General features: G+C 56.2%; 3 protein-coding genes across 10 annotated transcripts in view; 1 reads left to right on the plus strand and 2 right to left on the minus strand.

Moving 5' to 3' along the window:
* SMYD4 (SET and MYND domain containing 4) overlaps positions 1 to 2,006 on the plus strand; it is a 64,427-nt gene extending 62,421 nt beyond the window's left edge. Inside the window, exon 11 of the mRNA XM_053212349.1 lies at positions 1,171 to 2,006. Coding sequence (XP_053068324.1) covers positions 1,171 to 1,489 — 319 coding nt within the window. The 3' untranslated portion in view covers positions 1,490 to 2,006. The remainder of the gene's footprint in view (positions 1 to 1,170) is intronic.
* On the minus strand, positions 1,423 to 9,159 carry SERPINF2 (serpin family F member 2). 6 transcript variants are annotated; one of them, XM_053212351.1, is made up of 11 exons: positions 9,020 to 9,140; positions 8,446 to 8,654; positions 7,759 to 7,828; positions 7,549 to 7,587; positions 7,367 to 7,429; positions 6,870 to 7,071; positions 6,240 to 6,383; positions 5,922 to 6,125; positions 5,287 to 5,429; positions 3,193 to 3,397; positions 1,423 to 2,559 (listed from the first exon to the last, which is right to left on the minus strand). In XM_053212351.1, exons 3-11 carry the CDS (start codon positions 7,822 to 7,824, stop codon positions 2,147 to 2,149), a joined length of 1,479 nt encoding a protein of 492 aa, XP_053068326.1. In that variant the 5' UTR covers positions 7,825 to 7,828; positions 8,446 to 8,654; positions 9,020 to 9,140; the 3' UTR covers positions 1,423 to 2,146. The 6 variants fall into 6 exon arrangements, with proteins under 6 accessions (XP_053068326.1, XP_053068328.1, XP_026890448.2 ...); XM_053212353.1 differs by having other exon boundaries at positions 8,973 to 9,068; XM_027034647.2 differs by lacking the exon at positions 8,446 to 8,654 and having other exon boundaries at positions 9,020 to 9,159.
* Positions 9,160 to 9,901: 742 nt separating this feature from the next.
* Positions 9,902 to 24,719, minus strand: WDR81 (WD repeat domain 81). Of its 3 annotated transcripts, XM_027034641.2 has the most exons (10): positions 20,477 to 24,719; positions 16,310 to 16,417; positions 15,859 to 16,049; positions 15,550 to 15,740; positions 15,073 to 15,238; positions 14,819 to 14,984; positions 13,461 to 14,147; positions 12,645 to 12,790; positions 12,185 to 12,364; positions 9,902 to 11,139 (listed from the first exon to the last, which is right to left on the minus strand). In XM_027034641.2, the coding sequence occupies exons 1-10, from the start codon at positions 24,150 to 24,152 to the stop codon at positions 10,819 to 10,821; spliced, it is 5,832 nt and encodes a 1,943-aa protein (XP_026890442.1). In that variant the 5' UTR covers positions 24,153 to 24,719; the 3' UTR covers positions 9,902 to 10,818. The 3 variants fall into 3 exon arrangements, 2 of the variants coding, with proteins under 2 accessions (XP_026890442.1, XP_053068323.1); XR_008294285.1 differs by lacking the exon at positions 9,902 to 11,139 and having other exon boundaries at positions 12,229 to 12,364; positions 13,447 to 14,147; positions 20,477 to 24,692; XM_053212348.1 differs by lacking the exons at positions 9,902 to 11,139; positions 12,185 to 12,364; positions 12,645 to 12,790 and having other exon boundaries at positions 13,684 to 14,147; positions 14,874 to 14,984; positions 20,477 to 24,693.
* Positions 24,720 to 25,720: the final 1,001 nt, after the last annotated feature.

Raw genomic sequence — 25,720 nt, forward strand, 5'->3', positions numbered from 1 at the left:
GGAAAGACGAATCTGTTCCTGGAAGTCAGGAGAGTGAGTACCATTTCTTGATGCAGGTGCTGGTTGCACAGGGGTATTGGGTTCATGAGAAAATTCATTAAGCTCATGTACAGTTGAGACTTGTGCACTTTGCATACTATATTTCAACACAAGATTTTCACTTGTTTATTGTCTAGATCACTCTACCACCGATTTAGGCTCCGGTGGGTAGGAATCTTGTCTGCTGGCTCATTGCCGTATCCCCAGAGCTTGACGCACTGCTGGACACACAGGCTCTGACAAGGACTTGTAGGGGGATGCAGTCAGACCAGCAGCAGGGAGAACCTAGGAGGTTGAGGGCAGGTGACCCGTGGGAGTGATGACCAGATCCAAACCGTGGCTAAAGCCAGAATGGAGAGGAGGAGAGAGCGGAGAAGGATTTAGAAGGTGAAATTAAGTTGGTAGACTGCTGATTTAACTTTCCAATTACTTCTTACTCCAAAGATAAAAACAACACTCTTTACAGTGACCTTAAGGCCTTAACGTGATCGGTCTCCAGTTCCCCTCTGACCCCTCCCCACCCCCGCCCCAGCCTTATGGATCGCCTGCTCATACTGAACCTTCTGAGCATGCTCCCACTTCTGCCCTTGCTCCTTCTCTGCTCGGGAAGCTCCTCCCCAAGATTTCCATGGTGCCTGCCCTCCCCTGCTTCCAGTCTCTGCTCCCACACCACCTATAGGGGAGGCCTTCCCTGCTTTCTTTCTCCCCATAGCCCTTGCCAGCCTCTGACACAACATCTATTTCGCTTGTTTTATTTATTACCTGTCTCCCTACACTGCCAGTTTGTTAGAAGCAAGAGTCTATCCCAGGCACTTGCTCTTAACCAGTGTTCTTCAGGGTTGCAGGCGGCCACTGCACAGACACCCTGCGCTCAAAGACAAGGGCCCACCCACGTGGACACCCGCGCTGCCCCCAGCCCGGTGCCGGTGCCGCGGTGCGTGCAACCACTCCCCCCAGATCTCGGGCGCTGACAGCCTCCAGCTGGAGCGCCCCCCCACCCCCACCCCGGCTGGCGGGCGCCTGCTCCTGGCAGAAGGACCCGCATGTAATTAGAAACTCCAGAAGCTCCCTAATTGCCAGTTCTCCCAAACTGGGAGGCCGGCGCTATTTCTGAGCCGCCCTTGTTGCCAGCTGCTGGAGGTCCCTAGAGGGGAAGAGGCTGAGAGCAGAGCCAGGCTGGCTGGAGGCGGCCCTGGAGACGGCTGGCGAGGTCAGAGGGGACTGCGCAGAGAAGGGCGGGCGAGTGGTCAGAGGACAAACGTGGCAGAGAGGGCTGCCTGCCCTCAGGCACCAGCCGGGTGCTCAGTGCAGCCTGTGGCCTCCTCCCACCTTCCTCCGCCCTCATGCTCCCACTCATGCCCAGAATAGTGACAGCAAAGCAGCCAGGGCCATTCATTCTTTATTCGCGTGGCATAAAAATCATTACAAAAACTTTACAAAAGAGCCTTAGGGAACTATCCCCCTCCTCTCCCACTGCAGCCCCTGAGACACCTGGGTAGAGGAGGGAGCGGAGGGAAGGAGAGTCCTGGCAATGTGGGTATGTCCAAGGAGCGGTGGGGGGGCCGAGGTGACAGAACATCAGGGTGGGCGGAGGGCCGAGGGCCTTAGGGAGGTTAAGGCCGAAGCAGGGACTGGAAGGCCCAACTCCCACCCACACAGCGGGACAAGGTTCCACCCCCAGGGTCTGTCAGTCCTCTGCCCAGCCAAGGCATCCATTCCGTCCTGTCCCCACCCCCCTCTGGTAAACAAATGTGGAAGTGCCACCGCCACCTTAGGGAATAACCTCCCTCCCTTCCTGACAAAAGTGGATCTCTCTAGCTGCCCCTCTGCCCAAGCCCCAAACAAGGACAGCCTCCTAGCCGCTTTGGAAGAAATAATGTGGGATCCAGGCCTGTGACTCCCTGACGCCCGCCCACATCCTGGCCCCACCCATCCCAAACTCCCCGAGAGAGGAGAGGAGAGGAGAGGAGCGCGGAGAAAACAGCTCCTCTCCGCTCCCAGACCACCCACCCAGACCCCTGCCCTAATCCACGAAGCTGTTTGGAAAGAGTCTCAGGAGTTGAGAAGTTGGTCCAGGCAGGGACTCAGGATGCTGGCAGCTGGCCTCTCACTTGGGGCTATTAGGCTGGGGGTAATCCTCCTCTGAGGGGGGCGCAAGTTTCAAGTCAGGGCCGAAGGGCTTGTCTCCACGGGGGAAGGCTTTCTGGTTCAGGAAGGAGTCCCTGTCATCCGGGGAATCCTGCTGTTCCTTGCGCTCCCACTGCGCGCTGGGGTTGGGGTTCCTCACACTGCCCACGAAGAGGGGCATGCTTGTTGTGTCCTCGAGGATGAAGAAGACAAAGGGGCGGTTCACGATGAAGGAGGAGAGAGACATGCGGGACATGGCAGTGCCCGTTGCCGCGGCCGCCTCCACGCCAGCCTCGCTGAGCTCCAGAGTGGACTGATGCTGCACGCTGGACACCACCAGCCTCTGGTCAGAGATCCCGCGTAGGTCTGGGGCCTGGAACAGTTCCTGCAGGCCTGCCCAGGGCAGGGGATTGCTGCTCAGAGCTGCCCGCTGCCCCCCAGGCCGCCTGGGCACCCGGGAGGGTGTCTGGCATCCTGGCCAGGGAACACCTCCAACCCACAGGTCCCCGGTTAACTCTTATGTAACCTCCAAGTATCAGCTTAAAAGTCCCTTCCTCCAGGAAGCCCTCCCTGATCCCCTGCCCCCAAATCCCGAGAACTGGAGAGAAGCCCCTCCCTCTTTTCACTCATACTGAATTGTAAGTACCTGATTCCTTATCTGTCCACTCCATCTGACGGAGCTCTTGGTACACGGTGGGCTCCCAGTGCCTAGTACAGTGCCCCTTGCAGGACAGCCAGAAAGGCTCACATGCCACCCAGGCTCTCTAGCAGGGATTCTCTGCAATGCTCAGTCTTGGATGGAGCAGGTCCTCATTCCCTGGGCCACCCCAGCCCACCCCAGGACAGATGGTCCAGGGGCTCATAGGAAATGCTCTTGCCTCCCAAAGCCCCAGAAAAGGCTGGGACCCAAAGCTAGGGTGCCCCACTGCCAGCTTGGGGTGGGGGTGGGGGTTCCTCCTCACCCACTCTGGCTGTCCCATGCCCTAGCCTGACCTGGGGGAGCTGTCCCATGCCCAGCCTCCTTACCCAGCTGGCTGAGGGTGGCCACCAGGTCCAGATGGTATTTCAGATGCAGCTTAGGCAGCTGGACCTTGGTGGGTTTCTCTCGCAGTAAGGGCTGGTGCAGGATGTCCCAGCTCAGGTTGGCCAGCACCTGGGACACGTTCCACTCAAAGTGGGTCGGCATAATGACCACAAAGCTCATGTTGTTCTTAAAGGGGAAATGAGCCACCTACGGAAAAGGAAAGGCGACGTGAGGACCAGTAAGCGCCCAGACCCGATGGGGTCTGGGCCAGCACATGCTGCTGAGACAGATGGACAAGGAGTTCCAGGCTATTCTCAGGTTGTGTTCGGCCTCCCTGAGCCTCCATTTCCTCACTTGTGAAGTGGAATAATACTACCTGCCCACATTGCAGGGTGATGTGTGACACACACAGAGAGGAGAGAGAGAGAGCCTTTTAAAGCTTCTAGCAGAGGGGCACTTGGGTGTCTCGGTCAGTTAGGCGTCCGACTTGGGCTCAGGTCATGATCTCACGGTTTGTGAGTTCAAGCCCTGCATCGGGCTCTCTGCTGTCCGCGCAGAGCCCACTTCGGATCCCTGTCTCCCTCTGTCTCTGCCCCTCCCCTGCTAGCACTCTTTCTCAAACATAAATAAACATGTAAAGCTTCTAACAGAGTATCAGCACATAGGCAGTGCTCAATAAATGGTGACTTTCTCTCTCTTCACCTGCTACCAGTGACTTGGGTTGAGCAAGGCCCCCGTGTCGGCCTCTCAGTTTCTCCATGTGAACAATGGCCTGCGTTGTTCATGTCCAAACCACCCTGGGTTCTGTAGAGGAGCCACCGCAAAGGGTGGTTCCCTCCCCACCCCCCAACCTTCAACAATGACTGCCCGGGTGTGTATAATACTGTGGTTTGAGGTAAGATTTCACGTCAATGGGGTTTCTGCAGCTACACAAGTGTGGAAAGCACTGGGCTCGATGGCCTCTGGCAGCTGTTACCCCCTCAGGCTCCAGGCAGAGCAGCCAGGGAGCAGGAGCCCTGGCAGGGGGGCGGGGGCAGCCCCACCTCTGGCTGCCCAGGGCCTACCTGCAGAGTGCATGAGGAAGAGGAGGCCCGAGGGCCAGGAACAGAGGCAGAGGGTAAAGGAGGAGGGGCAGGACACAGCCTAGAGAGCAGGAACAGCATGAAGGGCACAGGTGGGGAGGTGAACAAGACGGTCTACCGGTCAGGGTGGAAGGGAGAAGCGGGACGCTGCTCCAAGGGTCCGCCTCAACCACAGGCCCACAGCCCCTCTCAGGAGGGCCAACAGAAGCAGCTGAGGTCTGTGCCGGGCCGTCTTGTGAAACTAACCAACACTGCCGTCTCTGCCACAGCTCACGGGCCCTGGGATCCACGCTCAAGCCAAGAGGACCACATTTGGGCCAGAAGCAAGGGAGGCCTCATCTGAGACAGCTTGGCATTGCACTCCATGCGATCAGAATGTTCCAGCAGGATACTGACAAATCCATCCCAACCAGACCCTTAGTTCTCTAAGGAGCACTGTGACAGCCAGGTCACATCGCCCAGGCTTGGGGATGCTGAGGCTGAGTGGCTCTACAGCTGTTGAGTGGCCCCTGTGCTGCCCAACAACCCATGGGCCTTTGTAATAAACCCTTATCACCAAAGATCACCTGGGTTTCGACCCAAGGCCCCTCCTCAAAGAACGCTCCCTGACCACCGTATCTAAAATATCTTCCCCAGCCACCGATCACTTTTTTTTTTCCTTCGCAGCACTCACCACTCTCTGAAACTATGTTTGTTCGTGTACTCTGTGTCTTCCCTCCCGAGAGCGGGGACCAGATCCCCCTTGTGCTCCCGGAGCCTAGAACAGGATCTGGCATGTAGCACATGCCCCCACATACTTTTGCCAAATTAATGAACTTTGAAGAGACTGGAACCTCAGTCCCCACTGGGTCGGGGCACAGTGAGACCTTCCAGAGCCACCTGTCTCAGCGACAGAACTGCAAGGAAGATGGGCCACAGCCCCCTCTACCCCTGAGCCTGCTCCACAGCCCCGCCCCCTCCTTTCCCCCGCCTCCCAGCAGTCAGGCCCAGCCTGGGTGGGTGATCAAAGGTGACCTGTATCTCAGGCTGCTCCAGCAGGAACCAGCGCAGGGGATACGTGCGGGCTTGCATCATGTCCACTGGCACCGTGAACTCCTCATTCAGGTGGAAACTGTCTCTCTGGGTGAGGCTCGGGTCGAACTTGCTCCTCCAGAAACCTATATCCAGCAGAGGGCAGGGGCCACGTAGACTGGGACACCACCAGCCTCTTCCCTATTCCACCCAGAACCCGTTCAAGGGACAAAAGGTAGAGTCAAACCCCCAAGGGACACTGTGCCAGTGCATACCCAGCTGATCTAAGGTGTCTTCCCTGTAGCAGTTTGGAAATCTGGACTTGCATTCTTCCCATGCCCTGCCATGCTCCCAGGAGCGTCCCACCTGCCCCCCACCCCCACCCGCCCATCCTTTCAGACTCAGTTTCCTGCTAGGGCACTCTCTTCACAACAGCCCTATCCAGTTCCTGGCCCCCTCTTTGGCAAACCATCACCTGTTTCCCACCCTCCCCCAAGCCACAACCCAGAGATCTCCCTGCCTCCTGGCCCAGCCCTGAGGAGAAAAACCCTGAGGACAAAGGTTTCGAAGCCCAGCTCAGCCTACAGGGCAGGGGTACCAGCTGAGGGGTGGGGGACCCAAGGAGAGGACAAACGCACCCTGGAAGTGGATGGCATTGAGGAGAAGCAACACTGTGTCATCTGGCAGCTCTGAAAGGAAATCCTCAATCTTCCCCTCTGTGGCCTCCTTCACCCATTGGTTGATGTTCACCAGATCATCCCTCTTCCTTCCTGTCAGGCTCACGGGCTTTGCGCCAAAGAGCTGTTCTGATTGTTCCAGGAAGTCTTCTTTGATGGGAAATCCTACACAGGAGGGGCCACAAGCTGTTCCTAACCCTAACCTAGGCCAAGCCCACCTCCATCAACCCCGTCCACCCCAGGGCACTACCTAGGGAGCTCTAAACCACCAGCACCTACCTTTCTGCAGGTACATTCTAGCAGCCAGTCGGAATGCCCCAGGGCCCAGGTCCTGGCAAAGGTGGCTCAGCAGGTGGGGGAGGCAGGGCCCTGAGTCCGCGTGCAGCACCTGTAGTAACTTCTGCAGCGTTTGGTTCTGAGCACCTGGAGAGGACCACATCCGCTGTGGCCCGGGGCCGGGGTTCTTTCCCGCCCTGCTGCCCACTCTAGCCCCTGTTAAACCCCCATGGTGAGCACGCCCACAGCATCACATTCTCCTCCCATATCCACTGAACTGGTCTGAATGACAGTACTCCCTAAGTTTTACTTTCATCTCTGCTGCTGGCTGTCTGGGTGACCTCACCTCATCCAAGTTGTTTTCCCTCTCTGAACCTCGGTTTCCCACCATGAGAGCATCCAGTCCAGTGAAGACATCGTAGCTCTCAAACCCTTGCATAAAAATCACCAGAAGCATATCCTTAGGCCCAATCCCTGGGAGTCTGATTCACAGAGACTGGAGGTGTGCCAAGGAATCTGCATTTTTACCAAACATCCAAGTGACCCTGATGGAAGAAGCACCCACTAGTAAACTCTGGAGTATGGAGTTCCTACTGGCCTCCCAGCTCTGCTGGTCTGGAGAGGTCACAGTACCTAGTGCCAGGTGAGACAATGCCAGGGCCACACTCAGAGGCGACAGGATGAGGTTGGGGCTGGTGGCCCTTTGGGCCACCAGGGAGAACAGATCTGTGGTGAAGGCCATCATGGCCTGGGCCAACTTGCGGGTCTCCTCCGGGGTTGGGGCTCCCTTGCAGTCTCTTGGGGCCTTCTTCAGGGCAATATGGCCACTGGGCTCCTACAGGGACAGATCAGAGGGTCAGTAGGGTCAAGGGGTCAGCTCTGTGTGGAAAGATCCCTTTCATAGGCCCTGTGCCTGGGAACAGCAGGGCTTCGTCCCAGTCCTGACATGAGAGGGAGAGTCACGTGGGCAATAGCCTTCTGGGGACCCCGTCCTTTCCTTTCGTCCCTCCCTCCCACCCTCTCCCTTTAGGTCTCAGCCTCATGACCACGCCCCCGGTCCCTCGCCCCTGCTGATTGGCCCTCCTCCCTCGGACCCCGCCCACTCTTCCCCCAGCCCCACCTGGTTGTACCTGGTTGCCCAACTTGAGGAGGATAAGCGGGGGCAGCTTCTCCTGGGCCGGCCCGCTCATTAGCTGAAGAAGGGAGGAAGCGAATGGAGCGGGACCCTTCCCACACGTCCCCCACCCTGCAAGAGCCACAGGTGAGGCCCCTCAAGGCCTTCCTCCCCCTCTCGCCCCTCACTCCCCAGTACCTGCTGGTCCAAGGGCTCCATGGCACTCGCCGCGGAGAACTGTCGAGAAAGGGATGAGGAGAGGAGAGGGAACGCCCTCAGAGCCAAAGCCACCCTCGACTCAGCCCCCTCCTCTTCCCGCCCAGACCCCCCCCCCCCCACACACACACCCGACCCCCGGCGTGGCCCCACCTGCCTCCCCGCCCCACCCTGACCGAGGCCCAGGCTCACCACCAGGCAGGGGCCTTGCAGGCAGGACAAGCCGAGCAGCAGGAGCCCCCGGAGCAGCAGCGCCATGTTCCTGTGCGGGACAGGGAGCCTGCGTCCCCAGCTCGCCCACGCTCCCGCGCGGAATCCCACCCACACGTTGCCTGGCCTGGCAACTCCTGAGCCTCTACGGCTGAGGGTCAACCCAGCAAGCGCCTGCACACCCACCCGAAAACACACTGGCCCTGGCTCCCATCTCTCAGGGGTGGGGAGCTCCCCCTAATTGCTTTTAACCCCTTCTTACTTTCCGGTTTTTCCCATTTCGTGCACTGAAAATGTTCAGGTTTATAGGGCAAATATCAAAACAAGAGCAGTCCTCATTCTTCAAGGTCCCATGTTGTGAGTCAGCCGTGGTTTAGAATCCACATCCTGCCTCTTCTCAGAGGACCTGAGATAGATCTCCCATACCCCTCTGGGCTTTGCCTTTTCTTGTCAAATGGTAGCAGAAGTCCCTACCTCCTCCCACTGTTTATTGTGAGGACCAAAATAAGACCATCTTTGTGAGCCCTGATTACAATGCCTGGCACTCAGTCACATGGCTGTTGTCAGCCTAGCCCAGGGCCCCTCTTCTGGGAAGCCTGCCCCGAAGCCTCCTCCATACTGGGGCCCCTTTCCCAGAGCTCCTATCCAACCTGCTGTTCAGTGGCCCACTTTTTCTGGCTCGTCTGGTCTTGACCACCAACGTGGACAGGCCCGTGAGGCCCTGAGGTCTCAGCAGCGTTGGTGAGATGGGCTGGAGAGCCACGTTGTTGACCCAGCAACAGAGCCCAATGAATGGCTCCCAGCAGAGCCACCTTTGGACTTACGGGAAGCACAGGCCTCGCCCCCCACTCTGTCCAGGTCAGCTCCAGGAAGCCAGGCTGGCGGGTGGGGATGGACAGGTCTAGATCTGTCCCAGAGCGGGTCCCACACACTCCAACCCTACCCCCATCTCAGGACCAGTCCTTCTATCACCCCTGGCCCCACCCCCCATCACGCACAAGGACCCTTGGCCAGGGCTCTGATCTCCAACCTGGGCTTTTGAAACTTCCTGGCAAGAAAAGACCTCTAGTTTTTGAAGTCCCAGGGAGACTCCTGCCAGAACCCCCACCTTGGGTCTTCATCACCCAGGAGGCTGGGAAATAAGAAACCTGAATAAATTCACCCCAGACCCCCTCAGCCAGGTAGGCAGCTCTTACCTCCTCTCCTGCCCAAAGAGCAGGCCGAGCCACCCCTCCCTTCGTACCTCTGCAGGCTCCTCGCTGCTGCACACACTGTCCCTCTGGCCCTACTTGGGTGCTCCCCACACTCTGCCCAGGCTCCAGCCAGCCCAGCTGAGCCCTCCCCTCCCACCAGGAGGACCTTTGCTCTCAGCCAACCCCGGTTCAAATTGCTTTCTCTTCTGGTAAATATTGACCTGCACATCCGGTTAAACATTGATATTGGGGCCGGAAGCCCCATTCCCACCAGGGCATCTAACCCTGAGATAGCTACCTGGAGCCCTCATGGATTTGAGTCCCACCTGAGTCTGAAGAAAGGAGGTTCAGGAAACGGTTGAGGAGACTGTCCTCATCTGTAGGGCAGATCCAGGAAGGGCCTCCCCCCAACCCCGTGGGGTGGGGGTTCATCCCCATTTTAGTGGGGCTCAGAGAGTCTATGCGACATGCCCAAGGACACAGCTGGGCTCAGAGCCACCTCCAGCTTCTCACTTCCAATGTCCTTTTCTCTCCCCCATCCTAAGGGTAAGGAAGGGGAAGCTATGGGAGCCTATGTGGGGAACCCAAGATAAGATGCCCATCCCCAATCCCTACAAGCCCAGGATCCTGATTGGCTGCTTTCAGTCTGGGTTTGGAAGGGGTGGAGAGAAGAGAGAGGGCCATGGCCTCTGCCAGCATCCTCCCTCAGCAGGATCAAAGCCTCCTTACCTTCCCCCAAGCTGAGGGTTCAGGAAACTGACCTGGGGCTGCATGAACCAGAAGCCCTGTACCCCGTGGTGCCCAAGAGCAATGATCAGGCTGTCTCCCACCTTCCTCCCGCCCTACTTCTCACTCTCCTCACTGCCCTGGAAGCTGCTGGGTCTCAATTTTTTCCCACCCTGATAACCATCATCAAGAAAAGCCTCACTCAGTTCCATGGCTCTTCCAAAAGATTTATTGTCATATTTACATCTATTGCAAATAGTGAAGAGGCAGTAAGGGCCCAGGCTCAGACCTCATCTCTGCTCTAGAATGTGAGGGTCCGGGGATGCCTGGGTCTTCCTGTCCCCTGGGAGAGACCTGAGATGCAGAGATCATTCCTGCCCCTTCTCTCAGGGTGTTGGACCACTCCCCAAGGGTTCTGGGCCCAGGGGCTGCCTCTTCAGTTCAAGGCACAAACACTGCGGTTAGGGATGGGCAGGCAAGGCATGGGGTCACTCCTGGCAGGCACCAGCTGGACCAGTCCATCTTCCCTCCCCTGGTCCTGCCCTCTTTCTTCCCCTACTGGTCCCATACTGGGCAGGGCCTGGCTGGGTGGACACTTAAACCCCACCCCAAGGCCCCTAACTCCTGGACCAGGACCAGCCCTCCTTAGAGGCTGGAGTCCAAGCACCATCAGTGTCCTGGACTGGAGCGGCTTCCCTGCCCTTGTGAGATAGGGGCACAGAGGGCTCACAAGGGGAGGTGGGGGTGGGGGCATCCTTGGCTGGACACTGGCTGGACAGGGCCAGTCTCCCGTCTCCTTCTCAGAGCTTCCCTGTCCCCATGTGGACCCAGGGGGCAGAGCTGGGGAGAAGAGAGGGCAGCAATGCTTTCCTGTGCTCCTTCTCTTGCTTCCTGCTGACTCGGGGCAACATCTCCCCAAGCCACAAATGAGATCCCTTCTGGCAGCACTGGTGGCTCTGGCGGTTCAGGAACCTGGACCCCTGCCTCACTGTGGCTGGCAGGCCATGTGGGCACAGAGTGTGGGGCCTGAGGCCTGCCCAGAGGGAGCTGCTGGGGAGACAAGGGTAAGGGATGGACTCCCGGGGGATGTCTGCCCACCCTCGTTGGCCAGCCCCACCTTGGCCTAGGCCAGGAGGCGGATGACCCCATTGTCCGAGCCCAGCAAGAGGTGGCGTTTAGTGGGCAGCAAGGCCAGGCTGGTGAGCGTGCCTCGGAAGTTCTCAGAGCTGAGCTTCGTGGTGGCCTGGGAGGGCGGCTCAAGCAGGGAGCAGACGCCGATCTTGTTGGCCACGGTACCGGTGACCACCTCGCTGCCGTACAGGTCAAAGGTGTGGATGGGGTCAGATGCTGATTTGTAGTGGTGCGTGGGCTTCTGTTCCAGCTCCTTCCACACAGTCAAGGAGTGGTCAGAGGAGGAGCTGACCAGGACACTGCCCTCCACCGCCTGCTCAGGGAGAAGAGAGCCTCAGCAGGGCCTGGGCCCTCCCATGTGCCCACCGAGCTCCAAGGTCTTCTGTTTACTCGCACTGTATCTCCCAGGAAGACAGGGGATCCCGGGCAGGGGATCAGCTGCCCGCACCCCGCCCCCCCCGCCACATTACATTAACACTAATTAATATGTTAAAGTGTCTTTAACCTAGTCATCACTATCATTTGAGCACTTACTGTATCTAGGCATTTTGTTAGGCATGCCATATTGCCACATTTAATTTTCATAACAACTCTGACGTAAATGCTGTTGTTCCCATTTTATAGAGAAAAAACATGAGGCTAAGAAAAATTAAGTAATCCTACCAAGGTCACAGAGCCAGTAAGTGGCATTGCCAGATAATACCCAGGCTGACCCCAAAGCCTTCCTTGGAAGGTCAGAACTTAGAGGTGCCTGAAGCTCTGGGGCCCCGGACAGAGTTGGGGGCAGCCTGCCCTTTGTATTGGCAGTGCATGTCCCCTGGCTCCAGTCAGGATAGGGAGGGAGTGCCAGTTGCCTGGAAAAATCCTCCCACATACAGTCCTGTTCCTCCTCCTGGTCCCTCCCTGGGCAGTTCCCCAAGGTCTGTGACTGAGAATGGGCGGGGGTAGGGGCAGGATCCCCATGCCCGGGTGTCCCTACCCCCACCAGGGCAGCCCAGCACGGGCCATGGACTCTGCTCAGTGGTCGGGGGCAGTAAACACCCTCCCAGCTGAGCTTTATTTAACCTGAACTGGGTCACGGACAGGACCCGACCCCTGATCCTCCAAGCAAGACAAATATGGACAAGGGTTACTCATTAGAACATCCCCAGGGAACAGCAGGGTCAGCTCGCCCCCTGGTTCCCGCCCCCGTGGCCTGCCTGCCGCCAGGGCCCCCTGCAGAAGAGCTGGCTCCTAACCCTCTCCGCCCATCAGCCATGGGGCATGTACGAGGGAGCCGGTCCTGGGTGGGCCCTAAGAGGGCCTGGAGCAGGGGCTGGGCTGGGCAGTGAGGAGAGAAAGGGGACCACGTCAGTCACCTTGATCTGCAGGATGTCCCCCTCATGGGCTGGCCAGCCACGCAAAACCAGGCCTGTACGGGTGTCCAGGAGCACCATGAAGCCCGAGGAGAAGCCAGCCACGACGCTACGGCCACTGGGGCTGACGGCCAAGGAGCGGACAAGCCCCGGGTTCAGCCCGCCACCCAGGCGGAACTCATGCTGCAGACAGAGGGAGATGAGCTAAAGCACTGCCACCCACTCCAACCCATTTCTCCCTGAGGTCCTGTTCACCCCAAGCCCACACGGCTGAAAGGCCTGAGCCTCTATGCCCCATCGAGGGGAGGGCACCCCTTCGTCCCAGATCAGAGTCCCACCCCCCAGCGTTTGCTGCTGTGGGTGATTTGTCTCCAAAGAGAAACTACACCCTGCTTCTCTCTTCAGGGTCTTTCCTCCCTGCTGGGCATCCAAGCCAGGGCTCAGGGAACCGAACGCCCCTGACCTGCAGGCCGGGCTTCCTGCAGTCCACAAAGCGCAGGGTCGAGTCAGAGCTGGCCATGGTGATGCTGGTATGGGGGGCAGGCATGACAGCCACAGCAGTCAGGGGCACCCGGCTGTCCCATGGCTCTATTACGCGAAGGGTCTTCCCTGGGAAGGAAAGGCACAGTGGATCTAGGGTCCCAGTAGCAGATGGAAGAACCCCAACCCTTCCTATCTCCCTGACATACCCTGTAACTGCCTCTCATCTCCCAGGGGACCTAAGAAAATACTAAAGATGATTTTTGACCCCCCCACCTTCCTGCATCCATGGCCAGGCCAGGCTCCTGTCCCCAAACTCTTCACACAGCACCCCCTGACCAAATGCTACCTCTCCTCGGTCTACCTCGATGCTACTCCATCCCCTCCCCCTTTAAAAACCTTATTAACCTTATTTCTCCCTAACACGATGCCAAAAAATCATCAAGCAACTCTCTGCCAAACTTATATGACATGTTATGTGTTAAGCCAAACCCCTATGTGCATTATCTTCTAAACCAGTTCTGATTCCTGTTTTACAGATGGGGAGCACTAACGCTTCCAGCATCAAAGTGACTTGAGCAAGGTAACTCTGCAAATAAGTTGGCAGAACCAATTCAAACTTAAGGCTAATGGATTCCAACTCAGGTCTAACTGCTCCTCTGTGCAGCCTCGCTGGGTTGTCCCACATCATATACCAAGACACCCCAACCGCCCAACCCTGGGTCCCCGCACCCAGAGGCCTGGCCTGGCAGGGCACAGCATGGCAGCAACAGAACAGGCCTTACCTGGGCCCACTCACCTGTGAAGGGGTCCCAGACGTGCACAGCCCCGTCACAGCTCACCACATACTGCGGGGCCTCAAGCTGGCCCACAAAGAAGACGCTCTTGCGGTGCTGGGCATAGACGAGGCGTGGGGCCGTCTCGCTGGTGCCATCCCCAGAGTTGTAGAGTGGCCAGAGGCGCACCGTGCGGTCCTTGCTGCCACTCAGGAAGAAGTCCTCGCTGCTCAGGGGCGCCACGCACTTGACAGCCCCCGAGTGGCCCGGGAAGCTCTGCAGGCGGATCTGATGGAAGTGGAAGTGGGCATCCTGCTGGCTCACGCCGATCTCGTACTGCCAGTACGCCAGCCAGTTCCCGCTTAGCCCGTGGGCGCTCCGCGGCAGCTCCCGCTTCAGCGCGTTGTCCTCCTCGCTGCTGGGGCCCCCACTGCCAGCGCCAGGGATGGGGCCCAGCAAGCCGGGGCTCTCAGGCTGAGAGTCATCGGGAATCTGGATGCGGTTCCCGACCAGCACGCTCCCAAAGGTCCCCGAGTGGCCGTCGTCCCGGGAGCAGCCCCCACTCTGGGGGTCCCACTCAGGGCCGGCGCTGGGCACCGTGGGCTCCACGCCGGCAGGGCTGCGACTGCTCGGACTGATGGTCTCCAAATACAGCCCCGCCAGCTCCCCAACCAGCTCGTGGTTGGGGATGATTTTCCGGATGATGTCACCTGGATGGGAGTGGGAGAGGTCCTCAGATTAGGGAAGATGGAAGGCCGCTGCCACCACCCATCCAAGGCTTGGGAACCACAGAAAACAGAGCAGGTCCTGGCTGTGCAACTCTGGGCAAGTAACTCTTCATCTCCGAGCCTATTTTCTTCCACAGAGAAAGGTAGATCCATTCATACGAACACCTTCTATGTGTGCCGGGCTTTACGCAGGGCATCAGAAATAGAATGGTAAAAGCCAGGGGGTGCTTTCCCTCCCAGGGCTTATATTTCAGTAGAGGGACAATGACATATCTGACCACAGGGCTGTCCATCCTATTTAAGATGATAACACACATAATTGCTCGGCAGTGCCAGGCCCATAGGGGAGGCTACAGAAATGGTGGGCAGCTTATTCCTCTCAGACAGCTCCAGGAGATGTCAGTACGTCAGCCTGGTGGCCCTGCCATCCCCAGGGATACTCTAGGCCAGCTCCTGTGCCTCCTTGCTGGCTAATGCTCAGTCCCTGTTTATACAGCACCTTGGAACTCTGAGGTCCAAGGCCAAATCCCTTTGCTCTGACCCAGAACACTGAATGCTCATTACTGATTCTGGGGGCAAGGGGAGCATGGGGCCCTCCCCAGAGAAGAGACATAGCCACAGAGGCTTTGCGAGGGAACGTGATGGGGCAGTACCCAACAGGCAGGAGAAGGGCACGTAGATTGTGTACGCCATCTCCAAGGTGAACACCTTCTGCAGCTCGTCCAGCAGGGTAGGGTCCACCAGCCGCTGCTGCCCATCGGAGAAGGCCACCTCTGGCAGCTGGCCCTCACTGCGGCCCACGGGATCCAGCTTCAGCTCCTGTGGGCAGGGAGGCCCAGGGAGTCAGCCGAGTTCACGGCCCCTGCCCGGCCCAACCCAGCCAGGTAAGGGGGGTAGGTCTGCCTACCTGGTGCCGAAGCTCATGCAGCTGAGAGAAGACTTGAAAGAAGGTGGCCACAGGTTCACTCAGGTGCTGCTGGACCATCTCCTGTCCAATGCGCAGGCATATGAGGGCAATGAGGCTGATGGTTTTCACGCACAGGACAGTCCGGGCCTGGGCCCCACTCGGGAACCTGGAAAGAGAGTTCATGAGCTCCAGCACCCCCCACCTCTCCACAACTCTGCGGGACTTGCCCAGAATCTATGAAAAGCTTTAAGTGAAAAGAACTATAAGACAAATTTGATCCAAACCAGACGAGAGGAACCGGAGGCACGGAAGGAAGATGTGGCTTGCTCAGGGTCACACAGCTGGATCAGAACCAGGAATCCTGATAACCAAGACTCCTGACACCCAGTCCGGTCTCACCCCCAAGCTTCCCAGCCCCTCCTGGGTAGCTCCCTCAGCTGAGCTACTCCCCTGCACAGGGGTGGGGCAGGAGCCTACCCAGTGACGAGGGAAGTGAGGAAGCTGAGCACGGGCAGCAAGACCTCGTGGCTGATTCGGGGCAGGATGTCCATGAGGGTGGTGTCCGAGAGGTACACGATGATCTTCTGGGTCAGAGTCACCGCTGCCAGCAGCCCCGCTTCCTTACGGCTGTTCAGTCGACTGGGGCCTGAGGTGCCACCTGGGGCCACCTAGGGCCATAGAGAAGGTGAGGGCCAGGCCGTCCACGGACCCCCTGGGGCCCCCAGGGATCCCAGGTCCGCCCTCAAGCTCCTTGACCTCCCCTGGGACTGCCAATCAGTAACTGACCAGGTAGCTGATGTAGGGCAGGTACTGGTAGGTGAGGACAGGCTCCCCATACAGATGAGCAATGTGGAGGAGGCAGCTGAGCACGGGCCCCGACACTATATCACCCAGCACCGGTCTCTTCTGATAGATGTTGCCAGCACTCAGAGGGGGACTCTCACCACTGCTCACGGTGAACTGTTGCCGAGTGGGCCCTGCCGAGGAAGAACCAGCAGCCTTGAGTAGCTAACAGCAGGCAGGAGGCAGGGCGGCCTTCCAGGAACTGTGGTAGCCACTCCTCGTCACCCTAGCCTGGGGGCCACCCCATGCCTTACCCAAGGAAGGAAGTAGCTTACAGACGGGGACCCAGGACCTGCCTGGGAGGTGGAAGTAGGAAGGATCCCCTGCAGGGGGCTGAAGATAGACAGAGGGGCTGGGACGAAGCCCCATCTCCAGCACCAACCACAGGCCTTACCAACGTAACAAGATGTCAGCAGGCGGAGCAGGTTCCGGGCCACGTAGCGAGAGGCCACTGTGGGACCAAGCTTGGCAGATAGCCAGCGGACCATCTTGCAGGCTGTATCTGCAGGGCAGGAACGGGCCCTGAGCTCATCAGATAATGGTGACTTACCACACCTCCCACCCCACCCCAGGGCACCTCTCCTGGCCAGCCCAGCTGCAGACCTGCCGAGGGGCCCAGTCAAAGCCGGGTGCCCCACACCACCACCCTCTATTTAGCAGTGGCAGAGGTGGCCTGTGGCTTTGGGACTGCCCCCACGTGGCCCTGGCTTTGGGGCTACTCCAGGCTCCTTTCCTTCAGCACACCTGGCAGGAAGGTTATCCTTTCAGCGAATCTTCTTAAGCTGCTAAATGAGGCCTGGCCAGGCCCTGGCTCCCTCACCCTATGGCCTGTGCTCCTTCTTCTTCCTTCCACTCTCTCTGTCTAAACTTCCTAGGTTTGCACTGATTCTTTTTTTTTCTTCAAACTTTTATTTAAATTCTAGTTAGTTAAAATACAGTACGATAAGGGCGCCTGGGTGGCTCAGTTGGTTAAGCGACTGACTTCGGCTCAGGTCATGATCGTGCAGTCTGTGAGTTTGAGCCCCGCGTCGGGCTCTGTGCTGACCGCTCAGAGCCTGGAGCCTGCTTTAGATTCTATGTCTCCCTCTCTCTCTACCCCTCCTCTGCTCATGCTCTGTGTCTCTCTATCTCTCAATAATAAATAAACATTAAAAAAAATTTTTTTTAAATACAGTACAATATTGGGTTCAGGAGCAGAATTCAGTCCCTGATTCTTCAATGGAACCATGACAACCTTAGAGCCTCACACATGCTGTTCCCACTGCCTGGTATGCTCTTCCCACTGTAAACCCTACCATTTTACTTGCTATCTCCTATTCATTGGACCTCAACCAGCCCTACTTTCATGGGACCCTGAAAACTTGATCTAAGCCCCATTTATATTCCCTCATAGCAGCCAGTCATGTTCTTTACAGCACTAACATGACATTTACATGACACGTCTACAGTGTGGCATCTCCTCGGCTACAGTTGAGCTCCAGGAGGGCAGGCCCACATCTGTGCTGTGTGTGAATGTGCTGCACCCACCGCTTAGCAGAGACTAGGTACTCAGAAATGTTGAATGAAAACCAGAGTAAAGAAAAGCTAATACCTATTCTTCTGAAACTATTCCAAAAAATAAAAGAGGAAGGACAACTTCCAAATTCATTCTGTGAGGCAGCGTTATCCAGATAAAGACACAAAGAGAACAACAGGCCATTATCTCTGTTGCACATAGATGCAAATATCCTCAACAAAATGCTAGCCAACTGAATCCAACAATACATTAAGAAAATCATTCACCGTGATCAAGTGGGATTTATTCCTTGGGATGCAAGGGTGGTTCAATAGTCACAAATCAATCATCATGATACATCACATCAATAAAAGAAAGGATAAAAGCCATATAATCATTCCAACCGATGCATAAAAAGCACCTGACAAAGTACAATGTACATTCATAAAACCCTCAACAAAGTAGGTCCAGAGGAAACATACCTCAACATAATAAAGGCCATATATGAAAAACCCACAGCAAATGTCATCCTCAATGGGGAAGAACTAGGAGCTCTTCCCCTAAGGTCAGAAACAAGACAAATATTTCCACTCTCACCACTGGAAGTCTTAGCCACAGCAATTAGACAACAAAAAGAAATAAAAATCATCCAAACTGGTAAAGGAAGTAAAACTTCCATTATTTGCTGATGACATGATACTATTTATAGAAAACCCTAAAGACCCCACCAAAAAACTATTAGAACGGACACATGAATTCAGTGAAGTCACAGGATACAAAATCAATGTACAGAAATCTGTTGCATTTCTATACACTAAGAATTAAACAGCAAAAAGAGAAATTAAGAAAACAATCCCGGGGCGCCTGGGTGGCGCAGTCAGTTAAGCGTCCGACTTCAGCCAGGTCACGATCTCGCGGTCCGTGAGTTCGAGCCCCGCGTCGGGCTCTGGGCTGATGGCTCGGAGCCTAGAGCCTGTTTCAGATTCTGTGTCTCCCTCTCTCTCTCTGCCCCTCCCCCGTTCATGCTCTGTCTCTCTCTGTCCCAAAAATAAATAAAACGTTGAAAAAAAAATTAAAAAAAAAAAAAAAAAGAAAACAATCCCATTTACAATTGCACCCAAAACAGTAAAATACCTAGGAATAAAATGAAACAAAGAGGTGAAAGACCTGTACCCTGAAAACTATAAAACATGGATGAAAGAAATTGAAGATGACACAAAGGAATGGAAGGTTCTTCCATGGATTGGAAGAATGGATATTGTTGAAATGTCTATACTAGCCAAAACAATCTACACATTTAATGCAACCCCTATCAAAATACCAACAGCATTCTTCACCGAATTAGAACAAACAATCCTAAAACTTGTATGGAATCACAAAAGATCCTGAATAGCCAAAGCAATCTTGAAAAAGAAAAAGTGGAGGTATCACAATTCCATACTTCAAGTTATATTAATTACAAAACTGTAGTAATCAAAACAGTATGGTACTGGCACAAAAATAAACACATCAATGGAACAGAACAGAAAACCCAGAAAAAAGCCCACAATTATATGGCCAATTAATCTTTGACAAAAGAAAGAATATACAACCGGAAAAAGTCTCTTCAGCAAATGGTATTGGAAAAACTGGACAGTTACATGCAAAAGAATCATGCTGGACCACTTTCTTATACCATATGCAAAAAGAAACTCAAGATGGATTAAAGTCCTAAACATGAGACCTGAAACCATAAAAATCCTAGAAGAGAGCATAGGCAGTATTTTTCTGACATCAGCCATAGCAACATCTTTCTAGCTATGTCTCCTGAGGCAAGGGAAACAAAGGCAAAAATAAACTTTTGGGACTACATCAAAATAAAAAGGTTCTGCATAGCTAAGGAAATGATCAACAAAACTAAAAGGCAACCTTCTGAATGGGAGAAGATATTTGCAAATGACATATCCGATAAAGGCTTAGTATCCAAAATATATTAAGAACTGATACAACCCAACAGCCAAAAAACAAATAATCCAATTTAAAAAAAGGGAGAAGACATGAACAGACATTTCTCCAAAGAAGACATCCAGATGGCCAACAGACACATGAAAAGATGCTCAACATCACTCATCATCAGGGAAATGCAAATCAAAACTACAATGAGATACCACCTCACACCTGTCAGAATGGCTAACATCAACAACACAAAAAACAGTTAAGTGTTGGCGAAGATGTGGAGAAATGTGCAGTGCTGGAGGGAATGCAAACTGGTGCAACCACTGTGAAAGGTGCTTGGGAGGTACTTTAAAAAGTTAAAAATAAAACCACTCTATGATCCAGTAATTGGACTACTGGTAGTTACTCCCAAAATATGTAAACACTATTTCCAAGGGACACACACACCCCTATATTTACTGCAGCATTATTTACAAGAGCCAAACTATGTGCAGCCCAAGCGTCCATCGACAGATGAATGGATAAAGAAGATGTGGTACACATGTACAATGGAATATTACTCAGCCATAAAAACGAATGGTATCTCGCCATTTGCAACAACATGGACGGCGCTAGAGAGTACTATGCTACGCAAAACAAGTCAGTCAGAGACAGACAAATTCCACATGATTTCACTCATGTGTGGAATTTAAGAAACAAAACAAACAAGCAAGGACAAAGGGAGAGAGAAAAAGAGTGAGAGGAAGAAACCAAGAAACAGACTCTTACCTATAGAGAACTGATGATTACCAGAGGGGAGGTGGATGGGGAAATGGGTGAAATAGGTGATGGGGATTAAAGTGCACTTGCTGTGAGGAGCACTGAGCAATGTATAGAATTGTTGAATCACTACATTGTACCCCTGAAACTAATAGAACACTGTATGTTAACTATATCGGAATCAAAAGACAAAACAGAACCCTGAGGCACCTGGCTGGCTCAGTGAGAACATGCGACTTGATCTCAGGGTCATGAGTTTAAGTCCCACGTTTGGGTGTAGACATTATGCAAATAAATAAATAATACGGTAAGATAAAAAGACAAAACAAACCAGAGGACTGTTTTACAACACCTCGAGGCCTGAGAACTCACCAAGAAGGATCTTCTGTTCTTTGCCCTCCGACTGCTCAGTTAGTGGTTCCTCCTCTTCCTCCCCATCTGTGTCACCACCACGGGCCACGACAGTATCCATGGACAGCACCGTGTCAGAGAGAGTGAGCTCAGACGCCCTGGTGATGTCGTCTTGCTCCCCCTCTCCCTCCTCCTCCTCCAACACCACACAGCCTTCCTCCTCCTCCTCTTCCTCCTCTGAGCCTTCGCTTTGCTTCAAGTCCTGGCTGCTGTCACCTGACCTGAGGCTGCTCTTGTCCACAGGAGCACCCCCCTCATCTGCAGCCCGCTCCTCGCCCAGGGAGGTCTCACTGGTGCTGCTCTTGTCGCTCAGCCGGCCTAGGCTCACAGCCTCAGCTTCCTGGGGCTGTGGGGACTCGGCCACATAGAGCCCAGCTTGGAAGTCTTCGGTCTCAGGGAGGTAGGCCTGGTCATGGAAGCTGACACCAGACGTGTAGTCCGGGAGCCCCAGGCCCGAGGAAGCAGCAGGCTCACCATCCATCTGAATTTCCTCCCCAAAAGCACAGGGGCTGGGCCTAGCCCCTGGGAGCTCACTCTCCTCATCCTCAGTGGCCCCCACCAGGCCCTTGCTTTCCTCCTGGGAGGCCTCCACACCAGCCAGCACCTGGAGGACGTGGGGCAGCAGGTGGATGAGAAAGGCCTGCAGGCCCAGCCGCACCATCAGCTGGGCCACAAAGCAGTCAGTGTACAAGTAGAAGCGGCCGTGTAACCGGCAGGGGCTCTCATAGGCACCAATGAGAGGCTTCAGTAGGTACTTATTGGCATTTTTGGGGCCCAGGGCCTTAGCGACAGGTTCAAATAGGTACCAGGCTGTGTACACAGCCGTGTGCTCCTCAGACATGAGTGACAGCACGAAGGGCAGCAGGATCTCCAGACCCTCCGGGGTGATGTCACTCAGCACTGCACCCAGTTGCTGCCACAGAGCAAACACCAGCTCCCGCCCCTGGGCCTCGTCCTCCACGCGTCTCGCCTGATACAGGAGGATGAACTTGTGCAGCGCCGGGAAGTACGGAGGGAAGGGAACCACGGAGCTGAAGGGGCTGAGGAGCTGGGCCGGACAGGGTGGAGGCAATCCCCGGGAGATGGGCCTGTACTCAAAGAGTGGGGCCAGCTTGCCCCTCCCTGCTGCCACAGGGCCTTCGGGTCCACTGAGCTGCAGGAGCATGTCCAGCACAGGCTGCAGAGACACGGGGATCTCCTTGGGGTGGCGTGTGCAGAGGCCCCGAACGGCCTCGAAGCGTAGCCACAAAGGCGCGTCAGGCTGCAGTGTCCGGACCCTGGTGGCAAACACCATCTCAGCCAACAGGACACCCAGCGCCTGCATGTCCCGATGGAAGAGGTCCTGCAGCTGCACGGGTGGCTGGACCTGGGCATGCTCAGGCACCTCCAATTGGCCCCCTAGGCCTTTGGTCAGGAAGTTGCCTAGTTTCTCCAGCCCTTCCAGAGCCTGCACAGGATTGAAACCCTCGGGAAGAAGAATCTTCCCCTCCTCACCTTCCCCAGGGTCGGCCCCAGCAGCTTTGTTCCTGCGGCCTGCTCGAGAGGCCGAGGCCACTGAGAAAGACAAAAGGCCTGGGGAGGCTTGACTGGAGGAAGATGCGGAAGAGCCCAGCTGGTCACCTGCTTTCCCTGCGAGGGAGATAGAATCCAGAGCTTCTGTGGCCTGTTCCAAGTCATCTTCCCCTGCCACGGGCCTCTCCCTGGCCCAGCCAGCCTCACAGGGAGTGGCCTCCAAAACCAGCCTGCCCACCCCATTTGTAAGCTGTCCTGGTAAGTCCTCCCGGCCTATGCTCTCCTGGATGGTCTGGAACAACACTCTGGGGATGAGTGGAGGCTCAGGGGCCAGGGCAGGAGCCCCAGCCAGGCGTTGGGGGTGTGGCTGATCGAAGAGCTGCACCACGCCATAGCTGGTCAGGTGTGTGTGGGCATCCACCAGGTGCAGGCACACATTCTTCTCTTTCACAGCCTCCTTGCCCTGGAGTTTGTAGCCAAATGTGAGGTCAATCCAGTGGTGTAGGTCCTGGGACACCTCTCGGCTCTCCAACAGTGCCCGGTGTGCAGACACGAACTCCTGACTGGAGCCACACCAGGCTGGCACATCTAGGTCAGGCATGTCAGGGTGGATGGAACAGAAGATAGAGGGATCGGTGTAGAACTCAGGAATGCACTCGTCGGGTGTCCAGTTCTGCATACGTTCCATGCTGGCAGGATACTCATGGGGCTCCCACTGCGCCCGCACATGTCCACAGAGCACCGACCGGGGTGTCCTCCGAGCCTTGTACACATAATATGTGATGTCGGAAAGCACGTCCGAGATGTGGTGAGGAACGTGAGGTGGCTCCCCGCCACCCGCACCACCTGCTACAAATGCCTGCCGCGTCATCTCGTATGTGAAGTCCAGCTGCTTATCCCCCTTGTTGAGGCGGAACTTGGACTTGCGCAGGTCTCGAAAGCGCCCGTGGGGTGTGGTAAAGTCCACCACCCAGGGCAGCACTGGGTGGTAGTTGGGATCCCCCTGCCGCCGACCTGCCAGCCTATTTAGCTGCATGAGGTAGTGAAAGTTGCTGATGCGGCCATGGACCCAATCCAACACAAGGCCTCTAAGTTCCTCCCGGCAGGTGGGACACCCAGCCCCCCCACCTCCCTCCTCTCCAAGTGCAGTGCCTGGCCCAGCCCTTGATACAGGGGTCTCCTCATTCTCTTCCTCCCTGGGCCTCTCGTAAGCACTCAGGTCCAGCCGGAGCTCGCTGCAAAGCTTCTCATCCACAGCGATGTGGTGCAAAGTTAGGGCCCCGCAGGCCAGTCCCTGGCGGTGACAGGCATCCATAGCCCTCAGCACACGGAAGAGAATGAAGAGCACCTTGGCTTGGCTGTTGGTCAGCTTGGCAGGGCTGAAGGTGACCACATCGTGCAGGGAAAACTGCACATAAGGGTGCACCACGTACAGCATCTCTGGCGACTCCAGCAGGGCCTCAGCTCGCAAAAGACTGGGACAGGCCAAGCTGCCCCGAGGGGGACAGGGACCATCTCTTGTATATGATGGGCACTGGGTAAATTCACCCACTGACAGGAAGGAACAACCATAGACCCTCTGCAGAGCCTGTCGTACTAAGTCCAGGGCAGGGACAGCTGAAGGGGCAGGGCTATGACTATACGGCTGCCCATAAGTACGATAAGCATGGCGCCACAGGTTGCGATAATTCTGGGCAGCCACATCCTGCATGAAGCGAGTGAGGGTCTCAGGGCTGCCGGACCCTTCCTCGAAAGGCAAGCCGCCACGGAGGGGGTAGGACAGCCTCCGCTTCCGCAGCCCGTGCACCTCCACGCGCGTCCAGCCGGGGGGCAGCTTCTGCACGGAGCGTTGCAGAAGAGTCCTCACTTCCGCCTCGCTCAGGCCCTCTGCCCGGGGGCAGGGTCCCAGGGGCAGCCGGCGCTCTCGGAGGCTGGCCAGCCAGCGCGCGGGCACTAAGGCCACCACGTGGGTGCCCCCCGGGGCCGCAGCCAGCTGCCGGGCATCGATGTTCAGGTCCCTCTCCACGCTCTGGAGCAGCTCCTCCATGTCGGGGCTTGGGGGCGGGGACCAGCCTTCGGCCCCGTTGGTAAGAGCGACTTCCCGCCCCCTGCTCCCCGGGGCCATCCCCTCCTGGCCGCCTGGGGGCAGCGCGGGGCTGAGCCCGGCCACGGCCCTTCCCGCGACGGCTTCCGGGGTGCCAGGCCGGGCGGGTAGGGACGGGCGAGGCACCCGGGCTGAGGCAGAGGCGGGGGGCGGAGGGGCCGGGGACCGAGGAGGGGAGGGCGGGAACGCTCTTACCCCACTGCAGGGTCCTGCGCTCCGGGCACAGCCGGGCAGGGGCTGCGGGGCGCCCGAGCCTGGCTCTGCCGTGACTGGTCAGCTGACTCGGCTCACGTGATCGCCCCGGCACGGAAACAACCGCACGTGGCTCAAATGGGCCGGTCGGACCGCGCCTCCCGCCGGCGCCACCGCCTGGCAGGCCTCGGTGCCCTCCCTCCCAGTGCAGTCGCGACTTCGCTTTCTCGGGGTGCAGGAGAGGGGGATGCTGAACAGCCCATGAGATTTCCCTCCCTGCTTCCTCCTGCACGCACCAGGACGTGGATTGAGGAAGGATTTTGCCGGAGATCCCAGCCTTTAGCTGGCTGATACCACCGCCCCTCTGGTTTTACAGATAAGAAACCGATGGCAGAGCCGGGCTTTTGACATTAAGTCCCTTCAGCGCCTCCATGCTGCCTACCAAGAGAAGGAGCTTTTAATTTTCCAACACATTTAATCAGTAGCATTCCATTTGGCTTTTACAACACCCCTAAAATACAGAAGACAGTTAATACTCTTTATATTTCACAAGTCATAACCAAGAGCCGCCAAAGAGACTTGCCCAAGTGGCAGAATGGCAACTTAGAAGCTGGTGCACACCTTTCTGTCCTACAGTCCTCCCCCCTCCCCCCCAGCCCTCTCAGGGCTCTTTCTTTCTCTCTTTCAAATTCTGAGCCATCTGAGAGGGAGAAAAGTGGCCCAGGCCCAGAGGCCTGTAGTTCTTGGGAGGAAAGGTTCCCCCAAGACTTCCCGTTGAAGATCTGCCTCTGAGGTGCCAGAGCCTGCCTGCTGTGGTCAGAGCCTTGCAGTTGCTACCTTGGCTAGGGGAACGGTGCAGCACAGGACAGGGAGCAGAAACCAGACAGCTGGTGCCAAAACTATCCGGGGGTCTCGGTTCTGACCCATTTGAGGACATTGTAGCAAAACCACTGGCTCTGTTTTTTTGAGTCTCACTCCTAGGAGATTTTGCCTCAAGTAGGAGTTTGGTGTAGAGGGAGGAATCCATAAAGGCACTCAAGAAAAACTACTGTCCCGGGGCGCCTGGGTGGCTCAGGCGGTTAAGCATCCATCTCCATTTCGGCTCGGGTCATGATCTCATGGTTCATGGGTTCGAGCCCCACATCAGGCTCTGTGCTGCACTGAGTCTGCTTGGGATTCTCTCTCTCCCTCTCTCTGCCTCTCCCTTGCTCATGCTCTCTCTCTCTTTCAAAAGTAAATAAATAAAACTTAAAAACAGTTTTTTAATTAAAAAAAAAATAAAAACTACAGTCCTAATTAGAGAGGAAACAAATGGTTCAGCTATGATCTGATTCCATCTGCATCCTCTTGAAGACACAGTGGGAGCCCCGGATGTGCTTGTTCACATGGCCTTGGGC

This window comes from Acinonyx jubatus, chromosome E1 (genome assembly GCF_027475565.1).
Source record: "Acinonyx jubatus isolate Ajub_Pintada_27869175 chromosome E1, VMU_Ajub_asm_v1.0, whole genome shotgun sequence".
NCBI lineage: Eukaryota > Metazoa > Chordata > Mammalia > Carnivora > Felidae > Acinonyx > Acinonyx jubatus.